Consider the following 27,930-nt stretch of genomic DNA (forward strand, 5'->3'; position numbering starts at 1 on the left):
AGGTCCCAAGCATCTGTTACGTGTCAGCACCACGTACGATGGGACACAACCCAGAAGTACAAATGCAGGGCTGTCCCCAGGACACGGCGCCGTTGGCAGAGAAGCCACTGGGTGAAGGGGGGAGTGGGGGGGGCGCAGGGCGATGGTTTTGTGACCTGACGGTAAAGTCAGCAGCCACCAAATTCAGGCATTTGTCATTAATAATACAAATACACTCGTCATTTATAAAAGGAAATAATGGGAATTAACTTCTGCCAACAATAGAATATTTAAATAAGTCATAAACGGAACGTCGGATAGACATTAAAATTATATTTATGTATGAAGATTATGGAACGAGGCAGGCAACGCTCTTAATGTGACAAGAGGAGAGAAATGGGTGCTGGGCGGTGTTGACCACTAGACCGGGCACCTGAGGCCAATAGGACACCGCGTGCCCACAGTGGAATTAAGACTGTTTTTATTAATTTTTATTTATTTATGATAGTCACAGAGAGAGAGAGAGAGGCAGAGACATAGGCAGAGGGAGAAGCAGGCTCCATGCACCGGGAGCCCGACGTGGGATTCGATCCCAGGTCTCCAGGATTGTGCCCTGGGCCAAAGGCAGGCGCCAAACCGCTGCGCCACCCAGGTATCCCTTAAGACTGTTTTTAAAATTGTAAGGGAACAAAAAACAAGAGGGGAAAAAAGGCTTCATTGTGTCAAAATTAATATCCCAATTTGAAAAGTTACACACAAACAACTGGCAAGAAATACAGCAAAATGTCACCATGGGTCATCTCCAGGGGGTGGAAACACAGTCTTTATTCCCTTATTTGTAGTCGTTTGTACTTTCCCGAGAGCCTTCTCGAACCCAGAGCTCTCTACAAACATCCTCACTGCTTCTCTAATTAGGAAATAAAGGCTCGTCTCTAACCGTCGCCGTCACTGTGGGCTCTGGGGACACATCAGGGAAAGGGCTAGTGACTGCCGTGATCAGAACAAGGAGAAACTAATGTCGACGTTGGCACGAGCTCTGGGTTCGAGAAGGGTCTCAGGACGGCGAGAACTTGTCGCGAGGGAACCCACGCTCCCTGGTGGGCGCCACGCGGCAGAGCCTCGGACGTGTCTGAGGCGTGAGACTGAAACGCTGACGGGCCAAGACGCTTTTTGTCCTAACAATATACAACTCTACTCTTGGACTCTTTCCTCTTTAAAATGTTGACTTTTTAAAATCATATTTTTAAAAAAATGTAATGAGAAGCTTCCATATAAAATGTTTCCTATCTTTGACCTTATTCAAAATAAACCTACAATAATTACCAGATCAGTGATTTATTTGTAAACTCCTCAATGTCATGCAAACAGTGCATCCCGGTGCCTGCGGCAATCACTCCTCCCTGCCCGGCCCCCTGGAAACCCTCGCTGCCCCCCACCCCGGGCCCACGGCGCCCCCGGAACCTCTGAAATGCAGCATGTGATGCCTAGCACACTTACCACATCCACTAGCTGAGATAGTGCAAGGCCAAACTTTATTTTTATTTTGTCATTCAGGTGTTCCACGGGACGAACCCATCTTTCGTAGTCTTGAAACAAATCCTTAAACAAACTGTCTTCGTGTTTTGCCACCAAGGATGGTTCAGCCAATCCTGCATAAAGATTTTTCAAAGTTAGTGTATTAGCTTCTCGCCCACTAAATACCTATGCTTTAAAAAATGTTCGGCTTTATAGGAATCAACCTATTATTTAGGCTATTTTTTTAAGATTTTATTTTTATTTATTTATCCATGAGAGACACAGCGATGCACAAAGAGAGGCAGAGACCCAGGCAGAGGGAGAAGCAGGCTCTATGCAGGGAGCCCGACGCAGGACTTGATCCCGGGACCCCAGGATCACACCCTGGGCCGAAGGTGGCACTAAACCACTGAGCCACCCAGGCTGCCCATATTTAGGCTATTAATAGAGCCTTTACAATAAAATATTGATACAAATGTTTATGATCAATAAGGGACACTGTGGCTTGGATATATCTCTTAGTAAAATCCGATTACTCATATGGAAATATGCTATGTTCCTTAGGAAACACTCAGTACTTTATACAGAATATTCTAACAAAAGCTTTTAAATAAGTTGCCAGGGCTCGAGGGGTTGCTTGGGGAAAAATTCCAAACCTAGAAAACAGAGACTTTGAGGTGCATTTACATCAACTGTAAATGTAAAATTAACAAATTTTCATTTACATGACTTTGCTATACAAACATATAAGCACTGGATGAATTATTCAGATGTCATACCTTTGTTGGCTATATGTTTGCAGACAGTTACCTTAGGGCCTGACACTTAAAAGAGAGAGAGAAACAGGGATCCCTGGGTGGCGCAGCGGTTTGGCGCCTGCCTTTGGCCCAGGGCGCGATCCTGGAGACCCGGGATCGAGTCCCGCGTCGGGCTCCCGGTGCATGGAGCCTGCTTCTCCCTCTGCCTGTGTCTCTGCCTCTCTCTCTCTATCTGTGTGTGACTATCATAAATAAATAAAAATTAAAAAAAAAAAGAGAGAGAGAAACAGAATTTTTTATATTCTAGATGCCATGGCCGCGGAGCGGTTAGATTCCCTGGTCACCGTTATGTTTGTTCTTCTGCCAAGTTGGATTAAGCCTCTGAACAAACGAGAGTTTTCAGTGTTACGTGCTCCGAGTCCCTGTCAAGGGTCTGAAATGAGTGAAAGTCAAGCCTGACGTTTACCAGGACTCCCGATTTTACAAAGAAAAAGCATTCACTTGAACCAAAACATTGCTGGCTTATTTATGATGAGGGACGCACGCAGGACTCTGCAGGCACGAGGGGCCTTCTCCAACCTGACAGAAAACCAGCGCTTTCCCAAGACCTCGTGTCTTTATTAGACCGTGTTCCAGCGGGAGGAAGCCCGCCCCGGCGCCCCTGCCCCGTCCACCCGTCAAGAGTGAAGCACACTCCTCTCTGGCTCCCCTGGTGAGTTAGGAAACTCGATTTAATCTGTAAATACCATAGACCTTGAACCTGCTTCCCATAAAAGACTCCTTATGTGAAAATGCACAGCGTTGGAGAGATTCCAATTCAACTGGAATGTTATGCACTGGAGAGTCATTCGTTTTATTTATTTATTTTTTTGAGTCGTTCGTTTTAATGTTTAAGAGCCGTTAATTCAATAGCATTACTCTCTCCTCTCCTACTCCTGCTTAAAATTTTTATAGCCTCTGAAACACCAAAAGTTTGAGGTTGTTTGAAAGATAAAAATGACAAATAAAATGCATTTTAATAGCATCTAAGAACCTTTTGCCTTAGGGAAAAAGATGCTAGCTTGATTCGCCACCTCGAATCCTGTTTGAAAGAAAGTAGGTGGGGTATAAATAATACATTGACAAATTAATTCTAACATTCCCTCTAACGACAATCCTTAAGATGCAGCCTCAAAAATATCTTCCTAGTATATCCAATATTAGAAATACTATTTCCTCAACACAATTTTATGGAAATAGTGAGTGCTAATGTCAGTGATGTTTTAGCACAAAACCTTAATCATGCAAATTCTAGGTAGAGGATTTTTAGCCGGTTCTAAATCTTTTTAAGTTTATGCTGCTCATAAGCTTAAATTTAAGCTCAGAATGCTTAAAGGAGAGGAGGATACGTGATGGGAGATGCCATGCCATAGGGCTGGTTAGTGGCAGAGCTCTGAAGGGCCCCCAGGGCTCCGCTCCACCTCTTACACCTCTCATGTGAACATTTTCCATCCTGAGACTTTATCAAAGTGCTTAATTAGTGTCACACTCCCTGACAGCTCCAGCCCATACTAATTTTTGCTCACTCATTCAACAAATGTTTCTTGGACAAGTGCCTCATACTAGGCACTGTGCCCAGTACCGGGCACACAGGGATAAACACAGTCCAGCAGGAAAGATCGACACAGTGCACGTGGTGCTACTAAGTTCGATAGAAACTGAATTCAAACTTGAATATGCTTTTCAAAAAGTTGTTCTGCACAGTTAACATTTGCTCATTTATTTCCACTCAAAATAAATAATTTAAATCAATTACTTTCAACCTCAGTTCCTTGGAATCCCAGGGCATTTATTTTTCATACTATTTTTCACCAAGATCGTATATTATTTGACATATACTGCTCTGTGTTCTTTTCCAGTTATGTCACGTAAGTCTTGGGTCTCCAAAGAAATCAATGCCCTAAAAGGTAGAAATAATTTCTATACTTTGGCACCTCTACAGTCCTAAGTATAATGCTGATCACAACAGTCACTTTAATACATTTTAGTTTTCTGTCCTGACTTAAAAAGAGGGACCTGGGAGAAAATATTTGTAGATCATTTATCTGATAAGGGGTGTGTACCAAGACTATATAAAAAACTATTACAAATCAATGATAAAAAGATACAACAACCCAATTTTCAAATGGGTTACTGATCTGAACAGACCTTTCTCCAAAGAACAGCCAGTAAGTGTCTGAAAAGATATTCAACCCCTTTACCCATCAGAAAAATGCCGATCAAAGCTATAATGAGGGGTGCCTGGCCGGCTCAGTTGATGGAGCGGCGACTCTTGATCTTGGGGTCATGAGTTCAAGTCTCATATTGGGTATAGAAACAGTAAATAAATAAATAAATAAATAAATATTTAAAAAAAACCTACAGTGAGTTATCGTTTCACACCCAATACAATGGTTATGATTGAAAACAGAGATAACAATTGTTGAGAAGGATGTGGAGAAATTGGGACCCTTGTACACTCCTGGTAGGAGTGTAACATGGTGTGATTGCTTTGGAAAACATTTAATAGTCCCTTAAAAAGTTAACTATAGGGTTACGATAGACCTAGCAATTCTACTCTCAGTACATACCCAAGAGAAATGAAAACAGCTGTCCACCCAAAACTTGCACATGAACATTCACAGCGGCATTTTTCATAATAGCTAAAAGGTGGAAACAACCCAGATGCCTATTAAATGATAAATGGATAGATGAAATGTGGAATACCCAATGGAATATTATTTTGTCATTAAAATGAATTAATGAGGGGATCCCTGGGTGGCTCAGCAGTTTAGCACCTTCCTTCAGCCCAGGGCCTGATCCTGGGGTCCCGGGATCGAGTCCCACGTCAGGCTCCCTGCATGGGGTCCTTCTCCCTCTGCCTGTGTCTCTGCCTCTCTCTTCTCTCTGTGTGTCTCTCATGAATAAATAAATAAAATCTTAAAAAAAAATAAAATGAATTAATGACGCATGCTAGAACATGGATGTACCTTTTAAATATTATGCTAAGTAAAAGAAGCCAGTCACAAAGACTGTAAATTATGATTCCACCTACATGAACTATCCAGAAAAGGCAAATCAAGAGATGCAGAAAAGTAGATTGGTGGTTGCCTGGTAGGGGCTGGGGGTGGGGGGGTGGAGATAATGTTCAAACATCAATTTTGGTGACAGTCACACTAGCCTAAATATACTAAAAATCACTGGATCATGTACTTTAAATAGGTGAGTTGTCTGGTGCATAAATGACATCTTGATAATCTGTGACCAAAAGGAGGACGTCTTCACAACTGAGCTAAGGCGAGCAGGTACGTGGACAACACAGCACTGATCAGAGCTGAGAAAACGTGACAAACATGTGGATATGACCTTCAGAAAAATTATACCACAACATTTCCTTGGAAAATAACAAAGATAAAAAACTATGTGTGCAATGCCAGTGCATTTATTTTCCTTATTTCTTTGTAATGTTTTATACCTTTCCTAGTAATGGTCTATTTTTTAAATTAAGACCTCATTCCTCTTGTGGGTGCCTGGGTGGCTCAGTCACTGAAGTGCCTGCCTTCTGCTCAGGCCGTGGTCTCGAGGTCCTGGGATTGGGTACAGCACTGGGCTCCCTGCTCAGCAGTGAGTCTGCGTCTCCCTCTGTCTCAAGTAAATAAATAAAATCTTAAAAAAAAAAGAAAAAAAAAAGACTTCATTCCTTTCCCACCCCCCCCAAAAAAATACTGATGAATTCTATCAAACATTCAAAGAAGAATTAATATCAATCCTTCTCAAATTCTTCCAAAATATAGAGGAGGAAAAAACACGTTCAAACTCATTCTACGAGGCCGGCATTACCCTGAAACCAAAACCACACAAGGATTAAAAAGAGAATTCACAGAAAAGAGAATTACGGGCTACTATCCCTGATCAACACAGATGCAATAATTCTCAACTATATATTAGCAAACCAAATCAACACACCAAAAGGGTCATTCAACGTGATCAAGGGGGGATTTCTCCCAGGGACGCAAGGATGCTTTAAAATCCACAAATCAGGGCAGCCCCGGTGGTGCAGCGGATTAGCGCTGCCTGCAGCCCAGGGTGTGATCTGGAAACCCTGGATCAAGTCCCACGTCAGGCTCTCTGCATGGAGCCTGCTTCTCCCTCTGCCTGTGTCTCTGCCTCTCTCTTTCTCTTTCTCTGCATCTCTATGAATAAATAAATAAAATCTTTAAAAAAAAATCCACAAACCAGTCTGTGTGATACACCAGTTAACAAAATGAAGGATAAAAATCATAGGATCCTCGCAATAGAGGATGCAGAAAAGCACTTGACCAACTTCAATATCCACTCACGATAAAGCCTCGTAACAAAGTGGACACCGAGGAAATCTGCCTCAGCATAGTAAAGGCCGTACGGCCCACGGCTAAGAGCACAATCAACGGTGAGAAGCTAAGAGCCGTTCCTCAGGCCAGGGACAGACAGGGATGCCCACTCTCACCACTTTTATCCAACACAGACCGGAGTCCTAGCCAGAGCAGTGAAGCAGGAATAAGAAATAAGAGGTATCTGGGTGGCTCAGTCGGTTAAGCGTCTGACTCTCGGTTTTGGCTCAAATCATAATCTCAGGGACCTGCAAGCGAGCCCCACTCACCAGGACCCCGAGGGAATTGTACCAAAGGAAATAAGTCAAAGGTGGATGGCGTACAATGTCACTTAAATGGAATATCTATTTTAAAAAGCTCACAAATGCCGAGAACAGCTTGGTGGTTGACAGAGGCAAGGGGGTGATGGGTGAACAAAGTGGGTAAAGGGGATCAAGAAGTACAAAGTTTAGTCATAAAATAAATGTCACAGTGACGTAATACACAGCCTGGTGACAATACCGTGTTGCATATTTGAAGGTTGCTAAGAAAGTGGACCTCGAGGGCAGCCCGGGTGGCTCAGCCCAGGCCGAGACCCCGGGGTCCCGTGATCGAGTCCCACGTCGGGCTCCCTGCACGGGGCCTGCTCCTCCCTCTGCCTGAGTCTCTGCCTCTCTCTCTCTCTCTCTCTCATGAATGAATAAAGTCTTAAAAAAAAAAAAAAAAAGGGAAGTTGACCCTGAAAGTTCTCATCGGAAGGAAAAAAATGTTTTTAAAAGAAGAAAAACTGTGAGCATGTATGGTAAAGGATGTTAACGAGACCTATTGTGATCATAAAAAATAATTTAAAAACTGCTTTTCAGAGATTATCTTACAGAACAGTTCAAGGTTCATGGCAAGTTTGGGGGGAAGGTAAAGAGATTTCCATGTCCGCCCTGCCCGTGAGGACATCCCCCAGCAGAGTGGGGGGACACCTGGGGCAGCTGATGAGCCTACACCGTCGCATCGTTGCTACCCGAAGTCCAGAGCCTGCACTCCCCCTGCATCACCCCTGGCGTCACAGGATCCCCGGGTGTGTGGGAGCGTGTGTCACACGCCCGGCCCATTCATCCCTCCACGCCCAGCACACCCCCGCCAGCCGCTCACCCCCTTCCCCTCCCCCTAGTTTTACATTAGGCAGCCTGCTTTCGAGAACTATTGTAATAAATAGAAAATGACACGTGTCATAGTGTGGAGGTCTGTGTCCCCCTAGAGTTCATGTTGAAGCCCAAGCCCCCAGGGCCTGGAGTGGTGCCCGAGGCATGGGGCAGAGAGGGCGAGCGGTGCCTGGGGTGGGGGGGGAGCGTCCATGCGGGGCCCCCCCGCCAGTGACCACAGCCTCCTCCCTGGGTCACAGCCGCAGGGCCGCCTGTCTGCTGCATTTTGCTACATCAGCCCGAAGGGCCGGGGCAGCACAGGAGGGCTAAAGGTCACGACACATTTTTGCCACCTTGACAGCAAACGTGTAGATGTCCTTCATAAGGGAAGAGGCTACAGTCTGAAAGGCTGTCATCTGCCCACCAGGGGCTGACCTGTCACCAGGTCTGAAGACAGAAGAGTCGTCAAAGCCTGGGTTTTTCTGCATCAACTGATTCCACCTGTTTGGGGTAAGTACCAGTTAGCAGAACCTGCCATCCAGGCCAGTCCTCTCTCCTCTCACTCAGGAGGTCTGAGGTCCTAGCGACTGAAAGGAGACGACTCTGCAGGCGCTTAAATCCTGACTCATCCAGGCACTCAGCAGTTTAGCGCCGCCTTCGGCCCAGGGCGTGATCCTGGGTCCCGGGATCGAGTCCCGCGTCGGGCTCCCTGCATGGAGCCTGCTTCTCCCTCTGCCTGGGTCTCTGCCTCTCTCTCTCTTTCTCTCTCTCTCTGTCTATCATGAATAAATCAATAAATAAATCTTAAAAAAAATAAAATAAATAAAATGGCCAACAAGCAGTGAGAAGATCATCGTCACTGATCATGAGACAAATGCAAATCAAAATCACAAAGTGTCACCCACACCCATTAGGATAGCTACTGTCACTTAACAAAACAAAACAAAACAAATGTGTTGGAGAGAATGGGGAGGCTGGACCCCTTGCGCCCTTTCGTGGGAAGGTGAAATGACGCAGGATTGTGGAAAACAGTGTGGAGGTTTCTCAAAACATTAAAGACAGAGTTACGGGATTGTCCGCAAATCCCCCTTCCGGGCATATCTTCCAAAGAACTGAAAGCAGGGTGTTGAGGAGCGTATTTGCACAGCCGTGTGCGCAGCAGCATCATGCACGAGAGCCAAGGGATGGAAGCAGCCCAATGTCCACCTGCAGGTGGAGGGGCCGGTGTGGGCCACACACCCCCTGACCGTCACTCGGCACCCGCTACAGAGTCTGGAGGCTGTGGTCACGCTCCGTGAAACGCGTGAGTCAATGAAGGGCAAACACTGCTTGATTCTGCGAACACGAGGTGTCTAGAGTAAAGTCACAGACGCGGAAAGCAGCGTGTGGCGACGGGGACAGGGACAGGGAGGGCAGACGTGGGACAGTTTGTTTATCTGAGGGAGCGAGTGAGCGTGAGCAGGGGGAGGGCACAGGCGGGGGGAGAAGCAGGCTCCACGCAGGGAGCCCGCCACGGGGCTCGATCCCAGGACCCCGGAGTCACGGCCTGGGCCGAAGGTGGCGCTGAACCGCTGGGCCACCTGGGCTGCCCAAGTTTTCTCTTTATTCAAGAAAATAACCAGAGAGGCCAACTGTCTTCGGAAAACAAGTGCTTTCAGGGCTGGACTCCTGGGTGGAGTCTCACGGTGGAATAAGCCCGGGCCACGGGGAGCAGATCACGGGCCGGGTGAAATCCGATTTCCAAAGACCCATGGTTTCGCCGTCCTTCCTGGGCGTAGGTGTGACATCCCCACATCTGGAGACGGATTTACCCGCCACTTGCTTTGCTTTCGAGAACTATTGTAATAAAAAGAAAATGACACGTGTCATAGTGTGGATGTCTGTGTCCCCCTAGAGTTCATGTTGAAGCCCAAGCCCCCAGGGCCTGGAGTGGTGCCCGAGGCACGGGGCAGAAAGGGCGAGTCATCAAAGGGCATCCGTACAAAACTGCGCCTGATGGGGCCGGCGGCCTCCCTGGCCTCTACCTGCTACACACTCCCTCCCCACAGTGTAACACCTGGAAATGCCTCCAGCTGTTGCAAAGGTCCTGGGGGCTGAGAGGGGGCTGAGTGGGGAAGGGTGTTGCAAAACTACTCGGGTTGAGAACCACTGGTCCAACCTAAGTAGCACAGGTAGAGCTAGGACCCAGGTTCACTTCTGCTTTTTCTCAAAATAAAACTTTAATTACAAAGTAACTAAATACTACATGAGCATTGCCAAGATTCAATCCGGAAGAACTCATCGAGTAGCATCTGTCCTCCTCCCCGCCTCCCTTCCTGCAAGGGTAACCACTGTGAGGTGTGATGTGCAGACACTTTTACACACACATGCACAAGGAGCAAACGTTTTGCTCTTCTCAAGCTCTGGGGCCTCTGTTTTCATCCCGGAGTACACGTCAGTCCGAGCCTCTCTGTCCCCACTCCTCCACGAGCTGCAGAGAGGGCTGTGTTCTGAGTCTATCGTGATTTAAGCTTTTCCCCATCAATGGGCATTCACACAGTCTTCAATTCTGGGTTATTTCTAAGCATGCTACAATGAGGAAAATGCCGTGTTAGCATCCTTATACATCTATTTTCCCACACTTATATAAGGATTCCCGTGGCACCGACTTCTTAGAACTGCTGAGTCAAAGGTATACACGTTTTAAATTTTGCTGGGTACTGCCAATAGCCCCCCTCCTCCTTCACTGGCTGCCACAAGAAGGAAATAAGGGAATGCCCCTAAAGAGGCTTGTACGAGTACATACAATGTATTATATAATACTATGCCCCCAGTGCACGGTTCAAGGCATTATTGGGGCAGTTAATTCACTTTTCTAAGTCTCCTTGTTTTATTTTTTTAAAAAATGACTTCTATTCCTTTTTTTTTTTTAAAAAAAAACAATCTTCTTTGCAGGAATTCTAGGTTGGTTGGTTTAAGCAATAGCAAGATCAAGCACTGAACATAATTCTTTTGCAAATGAGGAGAAATGTGTTCTGTATCCAACTGCCACAACACAACAGATAAGTATGCGTACCAGTCATTATTTTAAGAATTAAGGATGAAATGTGGAGGATTTTTTTCACTTCGGGATTTTCATCACACCTTCTATTGATTCTTACAACAGCATTATGGGATAAAGCTTCTCTGTAACTGATACGCTTTAGTAAACCTGACTTAACATATTTCCTGGACTCTTGGAACACCTGCAGTAAGACAATGACCTTAGACAGTGTTAAATTTAGGTCCGGTCAATAGTCCTCAAGGAGAGGAGACATCGGACACAGAGGAGACAGGGTGAGAATCAGCCCAGGTACGCCCAGGGCCCGCCGTCTGAGTCGGCCGCACAGCCAGCGGCAGCTGGTACGTCGATAGCACCCTAGGTCAGGACGCCCGGTGGCACGTGCCATTGCCGCCCTTTGCTATGGTCTGGGTGACCGTGGTGAGGCTGTTGCACACGCCCCCTTTAGAGTTGTCCGAGTGAGCACGGAGGGCTCGAAGGACGGCAGCGGAGTGTGAGGAGGGAGGACAGAGCTCGTTTTCTTAGTTTCTACTGGTCTTACATTGATGGGCTACAGTTCACTCAAATTCACCATTTCCATAATCATTGCCATTGGATTCTCCCGAAAATCCGCCCAATTGATAGGAATGGGAAGACGTCTACAGGTGTGCTGGTCATGTGGAGCTCCGGCCAGCGGCACCCGCGTCCCCTGAGCACCTTAGGGGTGCTCGGCCCTGCCTCCAGCCTGTGGAACCAGCATCTGGGGCCTCGCCACCCCCTGCAGATTGCAGCCCACACCACCTGGAAGCCGTAGTCCGCAAGACTTACCGCAATGACTCTCCAGGGGCAGGGGTGAGACCAATTCTGTCCCTTAAGGCCCATCAGACTGTATCTGGAGACATTTTTTGGTGGGTGCCACGGGCATCGTGGCTAGAGGCCAGACATGCTGCCAAACAATTTACAACACGCAGGAAGCTTCATGTAACAAGGAATTTTCCAGCTCCAATATCAGGGGTTGAGAGACCCTGACTTAGAGAAAAAAAAGCTTTGCCTGATTCTACATATATGCTGTTGATCATAAAGTAAAAAAAATAAAATAAAATATCCAAAGTCCATACTGTGAGGTTCAGGTTCAAGACAGTGATGTACGTAGGGGCTCCTGACTCACCTCCTCCCGCAGACATACTGGGTCTATAACCACACACGGGACAAGCTCCTCCTAAGTAACCCAGATGGCTGCTGAGTGTGACTACACATCAGACACTGGGGAGACCACCACCTTAAAGCAGGCAGGACGCCATAAGCCGCACCCTGCAGGGCAACCCATAACTAAGAGAAAACTCAAAACCCAGGCCCGCCCCCCAAGGAGCCAGGGATTCAAAACCCACACCGCCGGGCACCTTAACGTTTAAGACCTGCAAGTGAGAAATGAGCCCTAACATCCAACTTTGAGGACCAAGAGGGCTCACGTCCCGGGCCCGAGAGGCCATGAGAAGCTGGAAGATGGCTCTCAGGCCCGCAACTCACCAGCCGGCCAAAGTGAAGGGGCGTCTCCAGACGCAGACTTTGGCCTGAGTCCCCCACACCTGGAGGCCATGGCCACAGCCCCGGGACGGGCACCACTCAGGTCACCTCTGTGGCCATCAGAGCACCAGTACTCATGCCTGCACATGCGTCTGGTCCCCTGACTTCTGTGGCGCCCGGCAGGGGATGCTCCTTGACTGCCTGACTCCTGGTCCCATGGGACTGCAACAACTGGTGCCACCCGAAAAGGGGCTTGCACCCCTGTCTGTCGCCCTGACTTTCGCAGCTGCTGACAAGGGACGTCTCTTCACCACCGGTCACTGGCGGCCAGTGGGGCTTGTGCTGGTGGGTCCCACAGGACCGTGTGCACTGGAGAAAGAGCTCACAAACAGCCTCCGTCCCCAGGGCACAGCAAGGGGCAAGGCACCAGGAGCTCAGTCTCTGTGGAGGAGGCCTACTAGCTAACCATCGTGGCTCCGGCCTGATGGGCACATTTCTAATTAAACTCTCATCCAGGGGCTGACTGTGAACTTTTCTGGACCCCCAGAGAGTAGACACTGCTTGCTCTCTCCCTGTCACGCTCTGGAGGACCAGGGTCTCCTGGAAGGAGGCTTTACAAATGACTAGTGTCCTGTTTTTTACATCTGGTGCCCGTGTCTGCAGCTGCTGCCCAGAGAATGCCCCTTGACCATATGGCTCAGGAGATGGCTGGGGGAGGGGTGGAGGGTGCCGCTCTCCTGGGTCCCCTGGGACTGGCAATTGAAGAACCAGTTCCTGGAGGGCACCACCCCCGGGCATGGCCCAGACAGCAGACTGAGACAGACAGACACACACCCCCAGCTGGTCTTTCTGTGAAGGCGCTCTCTAACTCCTCTGGATCTTTGCCCTCAAGGGCAGGCTTCAGGGTTAGCATAAATCCAGTGGACTGTGGGGGATCCCAGCCAACACAAGCTGTGGACACCACGTTGGTGCTCTCCTCCTGCCTTGCTCCAACTGCCAGCATCGCTCAGGAAAGCCTTTATATACTTGTCGGGAGCTTAGGCTTTGCAGCTGCCCCCCAGTGGATAACTGCCAGGTCACCTGGCCACTAGGGTTCGCTCTTGCGGTCCCACACAACTCTACATATTAGCATGCTTTTATTTATTTATTTATTTTAAGATTTATTTATTTTAGAGAGTGAGCAGGAGTGAGGGAGGGGCAGAGGAAGAGGAAGAGAGACTCTCAAGCAGATTCCCTGCCAAGCCTAGAGCCCAATGCAGGGCCCAATCTCATGATGCCAAGATCACGACCTGAGTTGAAAGCAAGAGTCAGAAAGATGCTCAACGGACTACACCACCCAGGGGCCCCTATGTTAGCAGACTTTTAAAAGCTGCCACCTGGGGGCACCTGGCTGGCTCAATCAGTAGACTGTGTGACTCCTGACCTGTGGTTGTGAGTTCCAGCCCCATGCTGGGCATAGAGCCTACTTTAAATGAATGAGTAAATGAATAAAGCTGCTACCTGAGGGTCTAGCTACCAAACACCCTGAATCCAGGTACTAATATCCTCCCTTAGGTAGACTGACAGGTCTTGGAACATCTTCACCTACTGGAAGCTATTAAAAATATAACAGGCTGGGACGTCTGGGTGGCTCAGAGGTTGAGCGCCCGCCTTGGGCCCAGGATGTGACCCCGGGGTCCCGGGATCGAGACCCGCATCCGGCTCCCTGCGTGGAGCCTGCTTTTCCCTCCGCCTGTGTCTCTGCCTCTCTCTGTGTGTCTCTCATGAATAAATAAATAAAAAATCTTAAAAAGAAAAATTCTAAAATATATATATATATATATATATATATATATATATATATATATATAACAGGCTGCTTGGACATGCACAAAGGTTTGAGAGCCAACAAAGAACTGGGCAGGGTTGAATGACAAGGTTCACCTTCTACACAGGCCCCTCCTTCAAGACTAGGACAGGTGTTTGTTCAACGACAGACACCAACACGGAGAGTCAAGCTAGGGCTCCCTGCATGGAGCCTGCTTCTCCCTCTGCCTGTGTTTCTACCCCTGTCTCTGTGCCTCAAATGAATGAATGAATGAATGATCTATAAAAAAGAGACTCAAACTAAATGAAGAAAGAGAGAAGTGTGTTCCAACTGAAAGAACAAGATAAAAGCCTAGAAAAAAACCTTCATGAAATGAAGATAATTTACTTGATAAAGAGTTCAAAGTCATGGTTGTAAAGATGCTCACTAGACTGGGGAGAAGAATGAATGAACACGGCAAGAACTTCAACAAAGATTTAGAAAATACATGAAGGTACCAAACAGAAGTCACAGAGTGAAGAATACAATAACTGAACTGAAAGATACAGTTAGAAGTTCAACACTGATTAGAGGAAGGAGAAGGGAGGATCAGTCAACTTGAAGACAAGACAGTGGAACTCACCCAAACAGAGCAGCAGAAAGAAAAAAGAATTTTTAAAAGTGAAGATACGTAAGAGGCCTACGGGACAACATCGGATGGACTAACACTCACATCACAGGGATCTCAGGAAGAACAGAGAAAGAGAGAGAGAGGGGTGCCTGGGTGGCTCAGTCAGTTAAGCATCTGACTTCAGCTCAAGTCACCATCTTGGGTCCTGGGATCTCTCTCTCGAATAAATAAAAAGATCTTTAAATAAATAAATAAGGTGGAACATTTCCCTAACCTGGGGAAGGAAGCATATATCCTGACCTAGGAATCCCAGAGAGTCCCAAATAGGACTCAAAGAGATCCACACCAAGATACATTATAATTCAAATGTCAGAAGTTAAAAATAAGGATAAAATATTGAAAGCAGCAAGAGAAAACAACCTATATACAAGTGAACCCCATAAGGCTATCAGCAGATTTTTCAGCAGAAATTTTTACAGGTCAGAAGGCAGTGGTATGATATATTCAAAGTGCTGAAAGAGGGATCCCTGGGTGGCGCAGCGGTTTGGCGCCTGCCTTTGGCCCAGGGCGAGATCCTGGAGACCCCGGATCGAATCCCACGTTGGGCTCCCGGTGCATGGAGCCTGCTTCTCCCTCTGCCTATGTCTCGGCCTCTCTCTCTCTCTGTATGACTATCACAAAAACAAAACAAAACAAACAAACAAAAAAACACAAAGTGCTGAAAGGGAAAAATTTCCAACCAAGAATACTCCACCCAGGAGAGTTATCATTCAGAACTGAAAGAGAAATAAATGGTTTTCCTGAGAAGCAAAAGAGTTCATGACCACAATACCAGCCTTACAAAAAAATACTAAAGGGATTTCTTCAAGCTGAAAAGAAAGAGCACTAATTAATAACAAGAAAATATATGAAAGAATAAATCTCATTAGAAAGGAAAATATATATAACTCCTTACAAAGCTAGTATGAAAGCTAAAAGACCAAAGTAGTAAAAAAATAAACTATGTTTATAGTAATTAGTTAAGGAATACCAAAGATTTTTAAAATGCAGAATGTGACATCAAACACATAAAACATGGGCCAGAGAAAGAATAAAACTGTTGAATTTTTTAATGGGATCAAATTTAAGTTGTTATCAATTTAAAATAGACTGTTAAAGACATAAATTGCTATATGTAAGCCTCATGGTAACCACAAAGCAATAACCTTTTATAAATACAAAAAAGATAAAGAGAAAGGAATATAAATATACCACTAAAGAAAATCACCAAACCACAAAAAGAAGAGAACAAGAAAGGAGAGGAACGACAAAAACAATTAGTAAGCAATTAACAACATGGTAATTAGCATATACCTATCAATGACTACTTTAAATATAAATGGATTAAATTCTCTAATCAAAACACTGAGTGGCTGAATGGATTATAAAAAAAAAAAAGACCGGGATCCCTGGGTGGCGCAGCGGTTTAGCGCCTGCCTTTGGCCCAGGGCGCGATCTGGAGACCCGGGATCGAATCCCACGTTGGGCTCCCGGTGCATGGAGCCTGCTTCTCCCTCTGCCTATGTCTCTGCCTCTCTCTCTCTCTCTGTGTGTGACTATCATAAAAAATAAAAAAAAAAAGACCAATCTATATATTGCCTATGAGAGACTCCCTTTAGATGTAAGGACGTACAGACTGAAAGTGAAGGGATGGAAAAGACCCCATGGAAATGGAAGCCAAGAAAACTTGGAGCAGGGCAGCCCGGGTGGCTCAGTGGTTTAGCGCCACCTTTGGTCCAGGACGTGATCCCAGAGACCCGGAATCGAGTCCCGCATTGGGCTCCCTGCATGGAGCCTGCTTCTCCCTGTGCCTGTGTCTCTGCCTCTCTCTCTCTGTGTCTCTCATGAATGAATAAATAAAATCTTAAAAAAAAAAACCCATCTTGGAGCCCCTATACTTTTATCAGCCTGAAACAAAGACTGTAGGGGTGCCTGGCTGTCTCTGTGGGTGGAGCACGCAGCTATTGATCTTGGGGTTTTGAGTTCGAGCCCCACACTGGGCATACAATATACTTTAAAAAGTAAATGAAAATTTTTAAAAACACAAATATGGCTGTTACATAATGATAAAGGGGACAATCTAAAAAAGGGATGCAATATTTGTTAATATTTATTCATCCAACTTGGGAGGACCTACATATATAAAGCAAATATTAACAGATCTAAAAAGAGAAATAGATAGCAATGCAATGAGAGTAAGGGATTTTAATACCTCATTTACATAAATGGATAGATCATCTAGACAGAAAATCAACAAGGAAATGTCAGTATTAAAGGACACATTAAACCAGATAGACCTACGTATGTATAGAACATGCCATCCAAAGCAACAGAATATATATATATTTTTTCAAATGCACATGGAATAGTTTCCAGGATAGATCATATGGTAGGCCACAAATGAAGTTTTAATAAATTTAAGAGGATTAAAATCATGTCAAGTATATTTTCTGATCACAACAGCATGAAACTAGAAATTAATCAATGAGTAAAACTGAAAAATTCACAAATATGTGGAGTTTAAACAGCATACTATCAAACAGCTAATGGGTTGAAGAAGCAATCAAAAGAGAAATTTTAAAAATGCCCTGAGAGAAATGAAAATGGAAATATAAATACTAAAATTTGTGGGATGCAGCAAAAACAGCTTTAAGAGGGAAGTTCATAGCTATAAATGTCTACCTCAAGAAACAAGTCTCAAATAAACAATCTCAAGGAACCAGGAAAAGATGAACAAAGCCTAAAGTTAGAGGGTAGGAGATAATGAAGATTAAAGAAATAAATGAAATAGAGACTAAAAAATGAAGTAAAGATCAATGAAACTAAGAGCTGATTTTCTAAAAGATAAATAAAATTGACACTCTTTAGCTAGAGTCATCAAAAAAAAAAAAAAAAGAGAGGACCCAAATAAAGAAAATCAGAAATGAAACAGGAAATGTTACAAATGATACCACAGAAAGAGAAAGGACCATAAATGACTCCTGCAAATAGTTCTATCCCAACAAATTGGACAACCTAGAACACATAAATTCCCAGGAACATACAATCTACCAAGACTGAATCATGGTGAAACAGAAAAGCTGAACAGACTGATAACTAGTAAGGAGATTGAATCAGTAATTAAAAATTTCACAGAAAAGAAAAATCCAGATGGATTCACTGGTGAATTCTACTGAACATTCAAAGAATTATTATCAATTCATCTCAAACTCTCAAGTTCTGACAAAAAAAATAGAAGAGGAAGAAACATGTTCAAACTCATTTTACGAAGCCAGCATTACCCTGAAACCAAAACCACACAAGGATGCCACAGAAAAGAGAATTACGGGCTACTATCCCTGATCAACACAGATGCAATAATCCTCAACTATATATTAGCAAACCAAATCAACACACCAAAAGGGTCATTCAACGCGATCGAGGGGGATTTCTCCCAGGGACACAAGGATGCTTTAAAATCCACAAACCAGTCTGTGTGATACACCAATTAACAAAATGAAGGATAAAAATCATAGGATCCTCGCAACAGAGGATGCAGAAAAGCACTTGACCAACTTCAATATCCACTCACCATAAAGCCTCGTAACAAAGTGGACACCGAGGAAATCTGCCTCAGCATAGTAAAGGCGGTACGGCCCACGGCTAAGAGCACAATCAACGGTGAGAAGCTGAGAGCCGTTCCTCAGGCCAGGGACAGACAGGGATGCCCACTCTTACCACTTTTATCCAACACAGACCGGAGTCCTAGCCAGAGCAGTGAAGCAGGAATAAGAAATAAAAGGTATCTATATCGGTAAAGAAGTAAAAATGTCACTACTTCCAGATGACATGATGTTACATATAGAAACTTGAAACAGGGATCCCTGGGTGGCGCAGCGGTTTAGCGCCTGCCTTTGACCCAGGGCGCGATCCTGGAGACCCGGGATCGAATCCCACGTCGGGCTCCCGGTGTATGGAGCCTGCTTCTCTCTCTGCCTGTGTCTCTGCCTCTCTCTCTCTGTGTCTATCATGAATAAATAAATAAAATCCTAAACAAAAAAAGAAACTTGAAACACTCCACCAAAAATATTGTAAGAATAAACAAAATCAGTAAAGCTGCAGGATACCAAATCAACACACAAAAAACCTGCTGCATTTCTATATACTAATAGTAAACCATCGGGAAGAGAAGGTGTTTTTTTTTTTTTAATTTATTTATGATAGGCACACAGTGAGGGGGAGAGAGAGAGAGCGAGAGAGAGAGAGAGGCAGAGGGAGAAGCAGGCTCCATGCACCGGGAGCCTGACGTGGGATTCGATCCCGGGTCTCCAGGATCGTGCCCTGGGCCAAAGGCAGGCGCTAAACCGCTGTGCCACCCAGGGATCCCAAGAAGGTTTTTTAAAAGCCCCATTTACAATTGCATTGAAATAAATACCTAAGAATGAATTTGACCAAGGGGATGAGACACCTGTATATCGAGAACTCCAAGACATTAAAGAAATTGGGACACCCGGGTGGCTCAGTGGTTGAGCATCTCCCTTCAGCCCAGGGTGTGATCCTGGGGTCCCGGGATCGAGTCCCACATTGGGCTCCCTGCATGGAGCCTGCTTCTCCCTCTGCCTGTGTCTCTGCCTCTCTCTCTCATGAATAAATTTTTTTAAAAAGTTTAAAAAAAAAGAAATTGAAAATAAGAGATATAAATAGAAAGATGCTCAGGATTAAAAAAATATTGTTAAAATGTCCATACTACCCCCAAATAATCTGCAGATTCAATGCAATCCCTATCAATATCCCAATGTTATTTTTCAAGAAAACAGAACAAATAATCCTAAACTTTGTTCAGAACCATAAAAACTCAGAAGAGCCAACACAACCTTGAGAAAGAAGAACTAAGCTGGAGGTTATCCTGTTCCCTGGTTCCAAACCATGTCGCAAATCTATAGTCACTAAAACAGTACAGTCCTGGCACGAAACCAGACCCATGGATCCGGGACCAGAGTAGAGAGCTCAGAAATAAACCCACGCTTCTACGGTCAGCGAATTGATGACAAAGGAGCCAAGAATACCCAAGGAGGAAAGGACAGGCGTCAGGTAAACGGTGTCAGGAAATAATAAATGGTGTCAGGAAAATGGACAGCCACAGGCAGAAGAATGAAACCACGCCACTTTCTCACACCACGCACAAAATAAACTCAAAATGGTTTAAAGACTTGAACATAAGATCCAAAACCATGTAACTCTTGGAAGAAACATTGGTGGTAAGCTCCCTGACACGGGTCTTGGCCATAATTTTCTGAATCTGACACTACTAGAAAGCCCGCACGTAGCAAAGAAGCAGACACGCAGACAGAAAACTCTGGACGCAGTAACATCCCATGGTTAGCGTGGCAGCCGGCACTCACTCGTACTGCTATAGGAGTGTGTGCATTCCTCTTTGCATTAAACACGTAAATTCCTGCTAGCAGAAGAATATCCTTTTCAAAAGGGAAAAACGAGAGGTAATAGTATGGAAGTAGCAACGCAGAGTGTGCGTACCCACGCTCCAGGCTCCACGGTCCGTGAAAGTGGGCACATAAGCAGCCCCGGCAGGACTACAGGGCACCCCGTCTCCGTGAGCGAGAACCACGGCTCTCAGGCCCACAGGTGGAGGGAATGTTTGGTAGAAAACTGAGCACACTTTCCTCTGTGACTGTTATGCCTGGCAGGTTTCTAATTAAAGGCCCTATCACACTTCGGTGCAGATATTTATGTGACTGTCAAAGCATATTACATTACACGCCTCAAAAAAAAAAAAAAGAGTGTCATGCTGTCCTTTTTGTCAGATTCAAATATTCATATTTAATTGCTCTCTTTACTAGTAAAAGGCTTTACTTTATAAATCTACTTAAGAAGAAAGCATAAGGTTTCTGAATTAAACTCAGTTAGTAGAAACAATATCCCGCTTCCCCAAAATGGAAACAGACCATTTAGATTAAAATTTTAGCAGAAAGGGATCATTGAAATAATCTCTTCTATCCTCCTGTCATTATAAAACTATACCTCTGGTGTTCTGGAGAGTCTGTTTAGACTTCTAAACAAACAAGTCATAAACTTTTATCAAAAACTATCCCAATATTTGCCAACTCATACTGTCAAGACATGCTTATTTAATATTAAACTTAAAATTACATCTGAAAAAATTAATTCCAATTCTTAAGGGAGAAGAATAATAGTATTAGAAGAAAAATGTTCTGTACTGAAATTACTGTACTAAAAATTCATATCCTAATTACAAAAAATTACTTGCTAGATCTAATTTGTAGATTATAGGTTGAAAAAAAAACCTTATTCTGACAAATAAATGACTGGGAACCTTTCAAAGTGCCATTGATAGTCTACATTAAGTCAGGTGCATCAGGAAATGCACCCAAGAACCCTACCTGCCAGGTGCTCACAGCCTAGCTCATAGAGCATATTTAGTATTTGCAAGGAAACCAAAATAATGTTCCATTTCAAATAATGTGAGAGGTTTGCCTGAGGAACTGAGGCACCTAGAGATTCTTCTCAATATCATCACAAAAGCAGAGATGACAGCCACCATGGGGGTATTCCTGTTAGCTTCTGCAAATGTGAATGAAAATGAAAATAATTAAAGGTGAAGAGAAAAAAATCTTTCACAGCTCTCACTTTCCATAAATAGTTATTTTAGTTCCCTTTTAACGATAGATCTATTACTATATATACTAAAAATAAAGTTTCAACCACTTAAAATGTCACATAGCTAAGAAATATAACTGAGTGATGACATAAATCACTGTCCCAGTCATGGTCAGATTGGTTAAAAAGGCTTGTATTATCTTAATGTACTAATTATTCTTTTTTTTTTTTTAATTCTTACTTTATTTTTAGTAATCTCTACATGCCAACGGTGGGGCTCGAATTCATGACCTTGAGATCAAGAATCACATGCTCTCCCGGCTGAGCCAGCCCAGTGCCCCACTAATACAATACAGACAAAATTGCCTCTTGAGCCACTTTTCAAATTCTGCAATTTTCCATCACCCATGAACGTACGGCTGTTGGCAGACTAGACTTTTGGTTTCCTGAGGATTGGTTCACAGAAAACCGTAAGAAACAGTGATTACGGGGCAGCCCGGGTGGCTCAGCGGTTTGGTGCCGCCTTTAGTCCAGGGTGTGGTCCTGAGGACCTGGGATCAAGTCCCACGTCAGGTTCTGGGTCTCTGCCTCTCTCTCTCTGTATGTGTCTCTCATGAATGAATAAATAAAATATTTTTAAAAATTAAAAAAAAGAAACAGTGATTATTGAAATTCTAAGGTAAATATGAAAATAGCAAAATGTAGATTTTGGCTGATGGGACCTAAACATCTACCGCCACCCTCTCATTTTAAAGAGGGAGAAATAAAGTGAGGTCAAGCTAATGCCCAAGGAAACGGCAATTAGTGGCAGGTCTCCAGACAGTACTGTAAGCCACCCCACAAATCCCATCACCATTTAGGAGCAAGTGTGCATTCCATCATCCATTTAACATCACTTTGTTCTCCAAACAATCACTAAGAGCACACAGACTCTTGGAAGTTTTAGAGCTGGAGTGGGGAGCCATTAACGAACCCTCATTCTACGGATGAGCAAAGTAACATAGAGAGAGCTTACTGCCCGGTCCATCCCTCTGCAACATCTATGGGGCTCCTCGCTATACTGAAATTAAAATTGAAAAAAAAAAAATCCCAGTTCTTAAGGAGCTCACGTGGGACAAAGAGAAAACATAAACGTAATAGAACGTGATGTTATTGAGAGGTACTTGCTAAGTAGCGTGGGTCAGAAAGGAGATGGATCGGCCTGGACAGCGCCCAGCACCACGCGGGGTCGTAGGTTGCGGACCCCATTCACAGCTTGAGTACAATGTTCTGTATTAAAACAGGAGAAAAGCTCCACTTTCAGCAAAAGGTGCAGGAAACGATGGCTCTCTAGACTGTCCGGCTCGGCACCTGGCATTTCACTACCTAATTCTGGAGAGGACTCAGGTAACCCCAGTGCTGCAACGGAAGCCGACCAACACACTTGTCCAGGTGAAGATGACGCCCCGGAGTCCCCCGAACCCAGGTTCGTGGGGTCCCGAGCATCAGTCCTTTCCTCTGGTTATGACCGGGACATGCTCAGCACAGGACTTTCTCTAAATGTCGAAGTCACCTCCCGGTGATTTCCCTCGGGGCTCCTTCCGCAGTGCGCCCGGCAATAAACAACTCTAGTGTCAAGATCATCGCTTCTGGAGTCAGAAATCGTTGTTGACAAAGCTTAAGGGGAGGCGGGGGAGATTCTTCCCACACCTGAACATGTCTCCTCTCTAGGAAACTTCACCCACGGAGGCTGAACTTCTGCTGGAAACTTCGGCTCTCACCTTCACCTGTCACAGCTGCTCCAGAAATGGTAGCATTTCTCCCCAAGACGCTGAGGGGAGCGACTATGATATTTCCTAAAGCCCTGGGAAGTGAGGCCCACTGAGCATTTTCTTCTGTTCTTTCTATTCCTGCGCAAAACACCTCGGCGCCCGCCTGGAGGCTGAAAGGCCGGCTGCGGAGCCAGGAGCTGGGGATGCAGGGCGCTCCCCACCCGGCCCGGAGGCTCCCCAAGGTCCCCACGCGCAGTCTCAGCCCCGTAGGTCCTGCGCCCACACGGGGCCGCCCCGCTGGGTGCCTGCGCCCGGGACCTCGGAGCTGCGGCGGGGTCCACGCGGCCTCCCCGCGGGTCCCAGGGCGGCGGGGCCGCAGTAGCGACCCCCGTGGCCGCCGAACTCACCGCCGCAACCTCGCTCGGCCCCGGACCCCGTACTGAACGGCTGCCTCTGCGCCCCGCGTTCCCTGCGAACCCGAGCTGGGGCCCAACACCAGCCTCCGGGGCCGCCCGGCCGCTCCGCACCCCCTGACCTGTCTGCACCCTCCCCACCCCCGTGATCCCGCTCCCTGACCCGCCCGCGACCCCGGCTGCCCCGCGCCCCCGACGCCCCCCACACCGGCCCCTGACCTGGCTGCACCCCCCCCCCCGCGCCCTCCCCAGCCCCGCTCCCTGACCCGCCCGCGACCCTGGCCGCCCCGCACCCCGTGACCTCTCTGCGCCCCCGGCGCCCCACCCCCACCCGCTCCCTGACCCGCCGGCGACCCCGGCTGCCCCGCACCCCCTGACCTCTTTGCGGGCCCCCCCCCACCCGCCCGCGACCCCGGCCGCCCTGCACTCCCTGATCTGTCTGCACCCTCAGCTCTCTGACCCGTCTGCGCCCCCCGCCACCCTGCGACTCCTGCCGCGCGCCCCCTGACCTCTCTGCGCCCCCCGTGACCCCCACCCCCTGACCCGCCCACGCCCCCCCGCTGCCCCGCGCCCCCTGACCTCTCTGCGCCTCCCCGTGACCCCGCTCCCTGACCCGCCCGCGACCCCGGCCGCCCGTGCCCCCCTCCCCTGCCCTGTATGCGCCCCCCGCCGCCCCGCACCCCCGCCCGGTACTCCGAGGGCGAACGCAGGGGCTGCCCCGCCGCCCAGCCTCACCTCCAGGCGCGACCCCCGCGCCGGCCGGGCCCCAGCGCCCCGCGACCAGCTGGAGGAGGAGGAGGAGGCGCAGCGGGCTGGGCCCGAGGCCGAGGACCCCCGGCCCGTACCCCCGCGCCGACATCGCCCGGCCCCGCGCGGGAAAACAGGCGGGGGCTCACGGCGGCCGCGCGGGAAGGAAGGTGGCTCCAGACGGACGGGGCCGGGACGGGGAAGCCCACGCGGGACCGACGCTGCCGCGGGCTGCTGCGGGCTGCTGCGGGCGCTGCCACCTCGGCCCACAGGTTCCCGCCGGCTCCCAGCGGGCGGGGAGGCTCGCGCCTGGCCCCGCCCCCGCCACAGGCCCCGCCCCCGCCACAGGCCCCGCCCCCGCCCCGCCCCGCCGGCGCGTAGCCACGCCCCCACCTTCCCGCCCGCCTTGGGCCTCGCTGTTTAGAAGCGACCTTAGCGCTAAAGCCCCTTTGCCCCGCCCCCGAGTGGCCCCGCCCCGAGTGGCCCCGCCCCCGAGTGGCCCCGCCCCCGAGTGGCCCCGCCCCCGGCCCCAAGCCCGCGGCCCGACGGCCAATCCCGGCAGCACCAGGCCCCGGGCGCCCGGCCGCCCGCCTGGCTGGCCTCCGGCTGCCTGGGCGGGTCCCCGTCCGCCCTGACCACCACGGTCCCTATGAACATCCGCGCCGCGCTCAGCGCCGGGGGTGCGGACGGACGGGAGGAGGTTTTTCCGCGTCCGCACGAGAACTGGCCCCCAAGAACGTGGCAGGGAGCTCGCCTCCCGCCCGCTCCCCGTCCCTGAAGCCACACGTGGGAGCTGGGGGTGCAGCCCGGACCCTCCTTCCGGAGCCGGACGGAGGACATGCAGCGGCCTCAGCACCGACCCACAGCCGCCCCCCGCCACCCCGTGTGCCCCCCGTGACCTCCGTAAGGAGCGGCCCCCCCTCCACGGGCCGACGGCGTCACGGCCTCTGTTCCTCGTTAGGAGGAAGCTCCGTGGGCCCGAAGGAGCACAGCGGGTTAGCTGGGAGCGCGGGGCAGAGCGGCAGGCTCGTCCGCAGCCCGCCCCGCAGAGCGCGCAGCCCCGCCTCCCCGCTCCGAAGCCGGGTGCAGACCCGAGGGGCGGCGGTCCGCGTGCATCCGGGCAGGGACGGGGGCTGGAGGGGCGCGGGCTGGCGGCTGCTTGACGTGCGCGGCTCCCGGGCCTCGAGCCTCGGGCCTCCGTCCCCCCGTCCCCTCCGCCCCCGCCAGCAGGACGGCGGCTCCTGCACCCGCGCCCCGGGCGCCCCCCGAGGACAGCGGCGCAGCGGGGGCAGGGCCGCCGGGGCCGCTTGCGGGGGCACCTACAATCCAGGCCAACACCCCAGGGACCTCAGTGCGGCCCGCGGGCGGTGGACACTCGCGGGACCCGCGGCGACACCGCCAGCAGGTGCCCCGAAGCGCAGGGCGGCCGCGCCCCCGGGCCCCAGCCGTGGCCACCCCGCCCCCCCCAGGGGCCTCCCGGGCTTCCCGACACCTCCGGGCCCGCCCCCCGCCCCGGGTCCCCGCTCCCCCCGCCCCGTCACTGCTTCCTGGGACCGAGCAGCCCGTGTCCGCGCGGGCACCTGGCCCTGCCCCCAGCGCGGCGCGTCTGTAACCACCGCAGCGGCCCACAGCCTCCCCCCGCGCAGGCTCCGGGCTCCCGGCTCCCGGCTCCCGAGGGGGCGGCCGCGCCTGCGCTCCTCACCTGGGCGCGCTGCGCGGTCACGGCAGATGCTCGGAGGGCTCCCGGGAGGAGGAAGCGAGCGCCGGGCAGGCCCGGGCCGCCGACGTCCCGAGCTGGCGAGGGGGCAGGGGGCCGGGCCCACCACTCTTCTTGTCCTTTCCTAACTTAAAATCATATAATTAACATCTAGTGTATTGTTAGTTGAATGATTGGTCAGCTGCACAGGACACCCCGCGCCCCTCCCATCACGGCCCTCCTCCATGCCCACCCCACTCGCCGTCCCACCCCCCTGCGGCCCCCTGTTCCTTCCCCAGAGTTAAGAGTCTCCCCCTCTGATTCGTCTTATTTAAGTGCGGCCTTAAAACCCGAAGGCAGAGGAGGAAGCCCGCGGAGGCTCAGCCACAGGGCGGGGGGTAGGTGGCAGCCTTCCCCTTTAGGGGGCGATTGTTCTCCCACCTGCTCCCTCGCGGGACCCTCCAGCGAGGGCAGCTGGTGCCTGTCCTCCGCGCCTACTGGCCGAATGAATCCTCTCGCATACCCACGTTGTTCACTTCCTTTCTCATAATGGGGTCAACTGAGCTAAATGCAGAGCCAGGCGGATTCTCGAATCTCCCATTCAGCATTTCCATTGTAGTTTGGTGATAAATTCTGCTGTGAGCCTTTAAGAGGAAAGCCAAACTGAAAAGTTAATTAAAGATAAAAATGGATGCTGTCAACTTCACTGCTGAAATTAAATGCGTTTTCACAGATTAAAGCAAAAAAAAAAAAAAGCAAGTATTGATAGGGTATTAAAATTCAGTCCTTCAAAAGAAATAGTATAAGAATAAAAGGTCCTTTTTAAGGGCTATTTCAATGACTGTAATCAAAATGTAAAAGGGCAGACATATTTTAATGTACAAAGCTTTAAGAAAGAAAATTAATTGGCCATATTTTTACTAGATTGTAATAGCTAAGTAGTAGTGCATAAAATCATATCACAAAAATATAAACCATATATATAAGTGAGCTGTCTCACTGGACTTTAATAATAGCATATATATACCGCAAGGTCACAGACCCAATTACCAAGAGAAAAACACAAGTGAACAAGGAAATGGCAATTCGCTACAGAGCAAGTTATCACGTATCCTGGACAAATATCAGCTCTGGTTACAAATAAAGATACCGTTTTTCCACTTAAAAGTGCAGTGCAATGACCCATGCCCCTAAATGTCCAAAGATTTTACACCTGGGAGTGATGAATCCTTGTGAAAGAGTTTTTCTGTTAAAACAAATAATTCAAAAGGAGAGATCTTATTTAAATCTTAATGCACACAGTGGTAGTTACACGGAAGTTCTATGTATGTTAATTATCTTGAGTGTAGTGATGTCACAATGTGCACATGTATTAAACATCAAGTTGTGCATCTTAGACACTATTTTTATGTCAGTGCTATCTCAGTAAAGCTGCTAAAACAGGAATTTCTACAGTAAAAAAAGACATGGATTTTTTCAGATTTGCAATTACTTAATATGTAAAAGCTCAACATTTGTACTAAGTGAACACAACAATATTTATATATAAATATTTATTGCATTAAGTGACCTCTTCTTCATAGATGGCACACTAGTATAAATTTACAAAAGAAATTTATGCCTGTGTTTTAATATCTGCAAGACATTAAATTGTAAATGTTCTGTGCAAAAGGTATAATTTAAGTATTCTTATCAAACATAAAACCAGCACGTCACTCACTTTCTATTCTGGAACTGAGAGATATTTATAGATACTGCTACATACATCAAAAGTAAGTTCAAAGGACAGATTATCCTGCAGGTACAGACCACAGATGCTCCAGAAATACGTGGCTGCACACCAAGCAGAACTGCCATCTTAGAATTTGATTAAATGATTGCCAATTTAATTGTTCCAGATTATTCCCACTCCAATCAAGGGATATGATGAAATTCTGAAACTCAAAAGCATACA

General features: G+C 48.1%; 1 protein-coding gene across 5 annotated transcripts in view; it reads right to left on the reverse strand.

The window, feature by feature from the left end:
• The window catches only part of CHRNA5 (cholinergic receptor nicotinic alpha 5 subunit), a 36,240-nt gene extending 10,119 nt beyond the window's left edge, over positions 1-26,121 (reverse strand). For 3 of the 5 annotated variants that reach the window (XM_077847825.1, XM_077847824.1, XM_077847826.1), the window contains exons 1-2: positions 24,269-24,563; positions 1,477-1,628 (exon numbers count right to left, since the gene is read on the reverse strand). In XM_077847825.1, the coding sequence (XP_077703951.1) occupies positions 1,477-1,628; positions 24,269-24,392 (276 nt within the window). In that variant the 5' untranslated portion in view covers positions 24,393-24,563. Of the gene's footprint in view, positions 1-1,476; positions 1,629-5,745; positions 5,896-24,268; positions 24,564-25,982 lie in introns of those variants that run through there. The other 2 variants (XM_077847828.1, XM_077847827.1) reach the window with 2 other exon arrangements.
• Positions 26,122-27,930: the final 1,809 nt, after the last annotated feature.

This window comes from Canis aureus, chromosome 14, assembly GCF_053574225.1.
Source record: "Canis aureus isolate CA01 chromosome 14, VMU_Caureus_v.1.0, whole genome shotgun sequence".
Taxonomy (NCBI): Eukaryota; Metazoa; Chordata; class Mammalia; order Carnivora; family Canidae; genus Canis; species Canis aureus.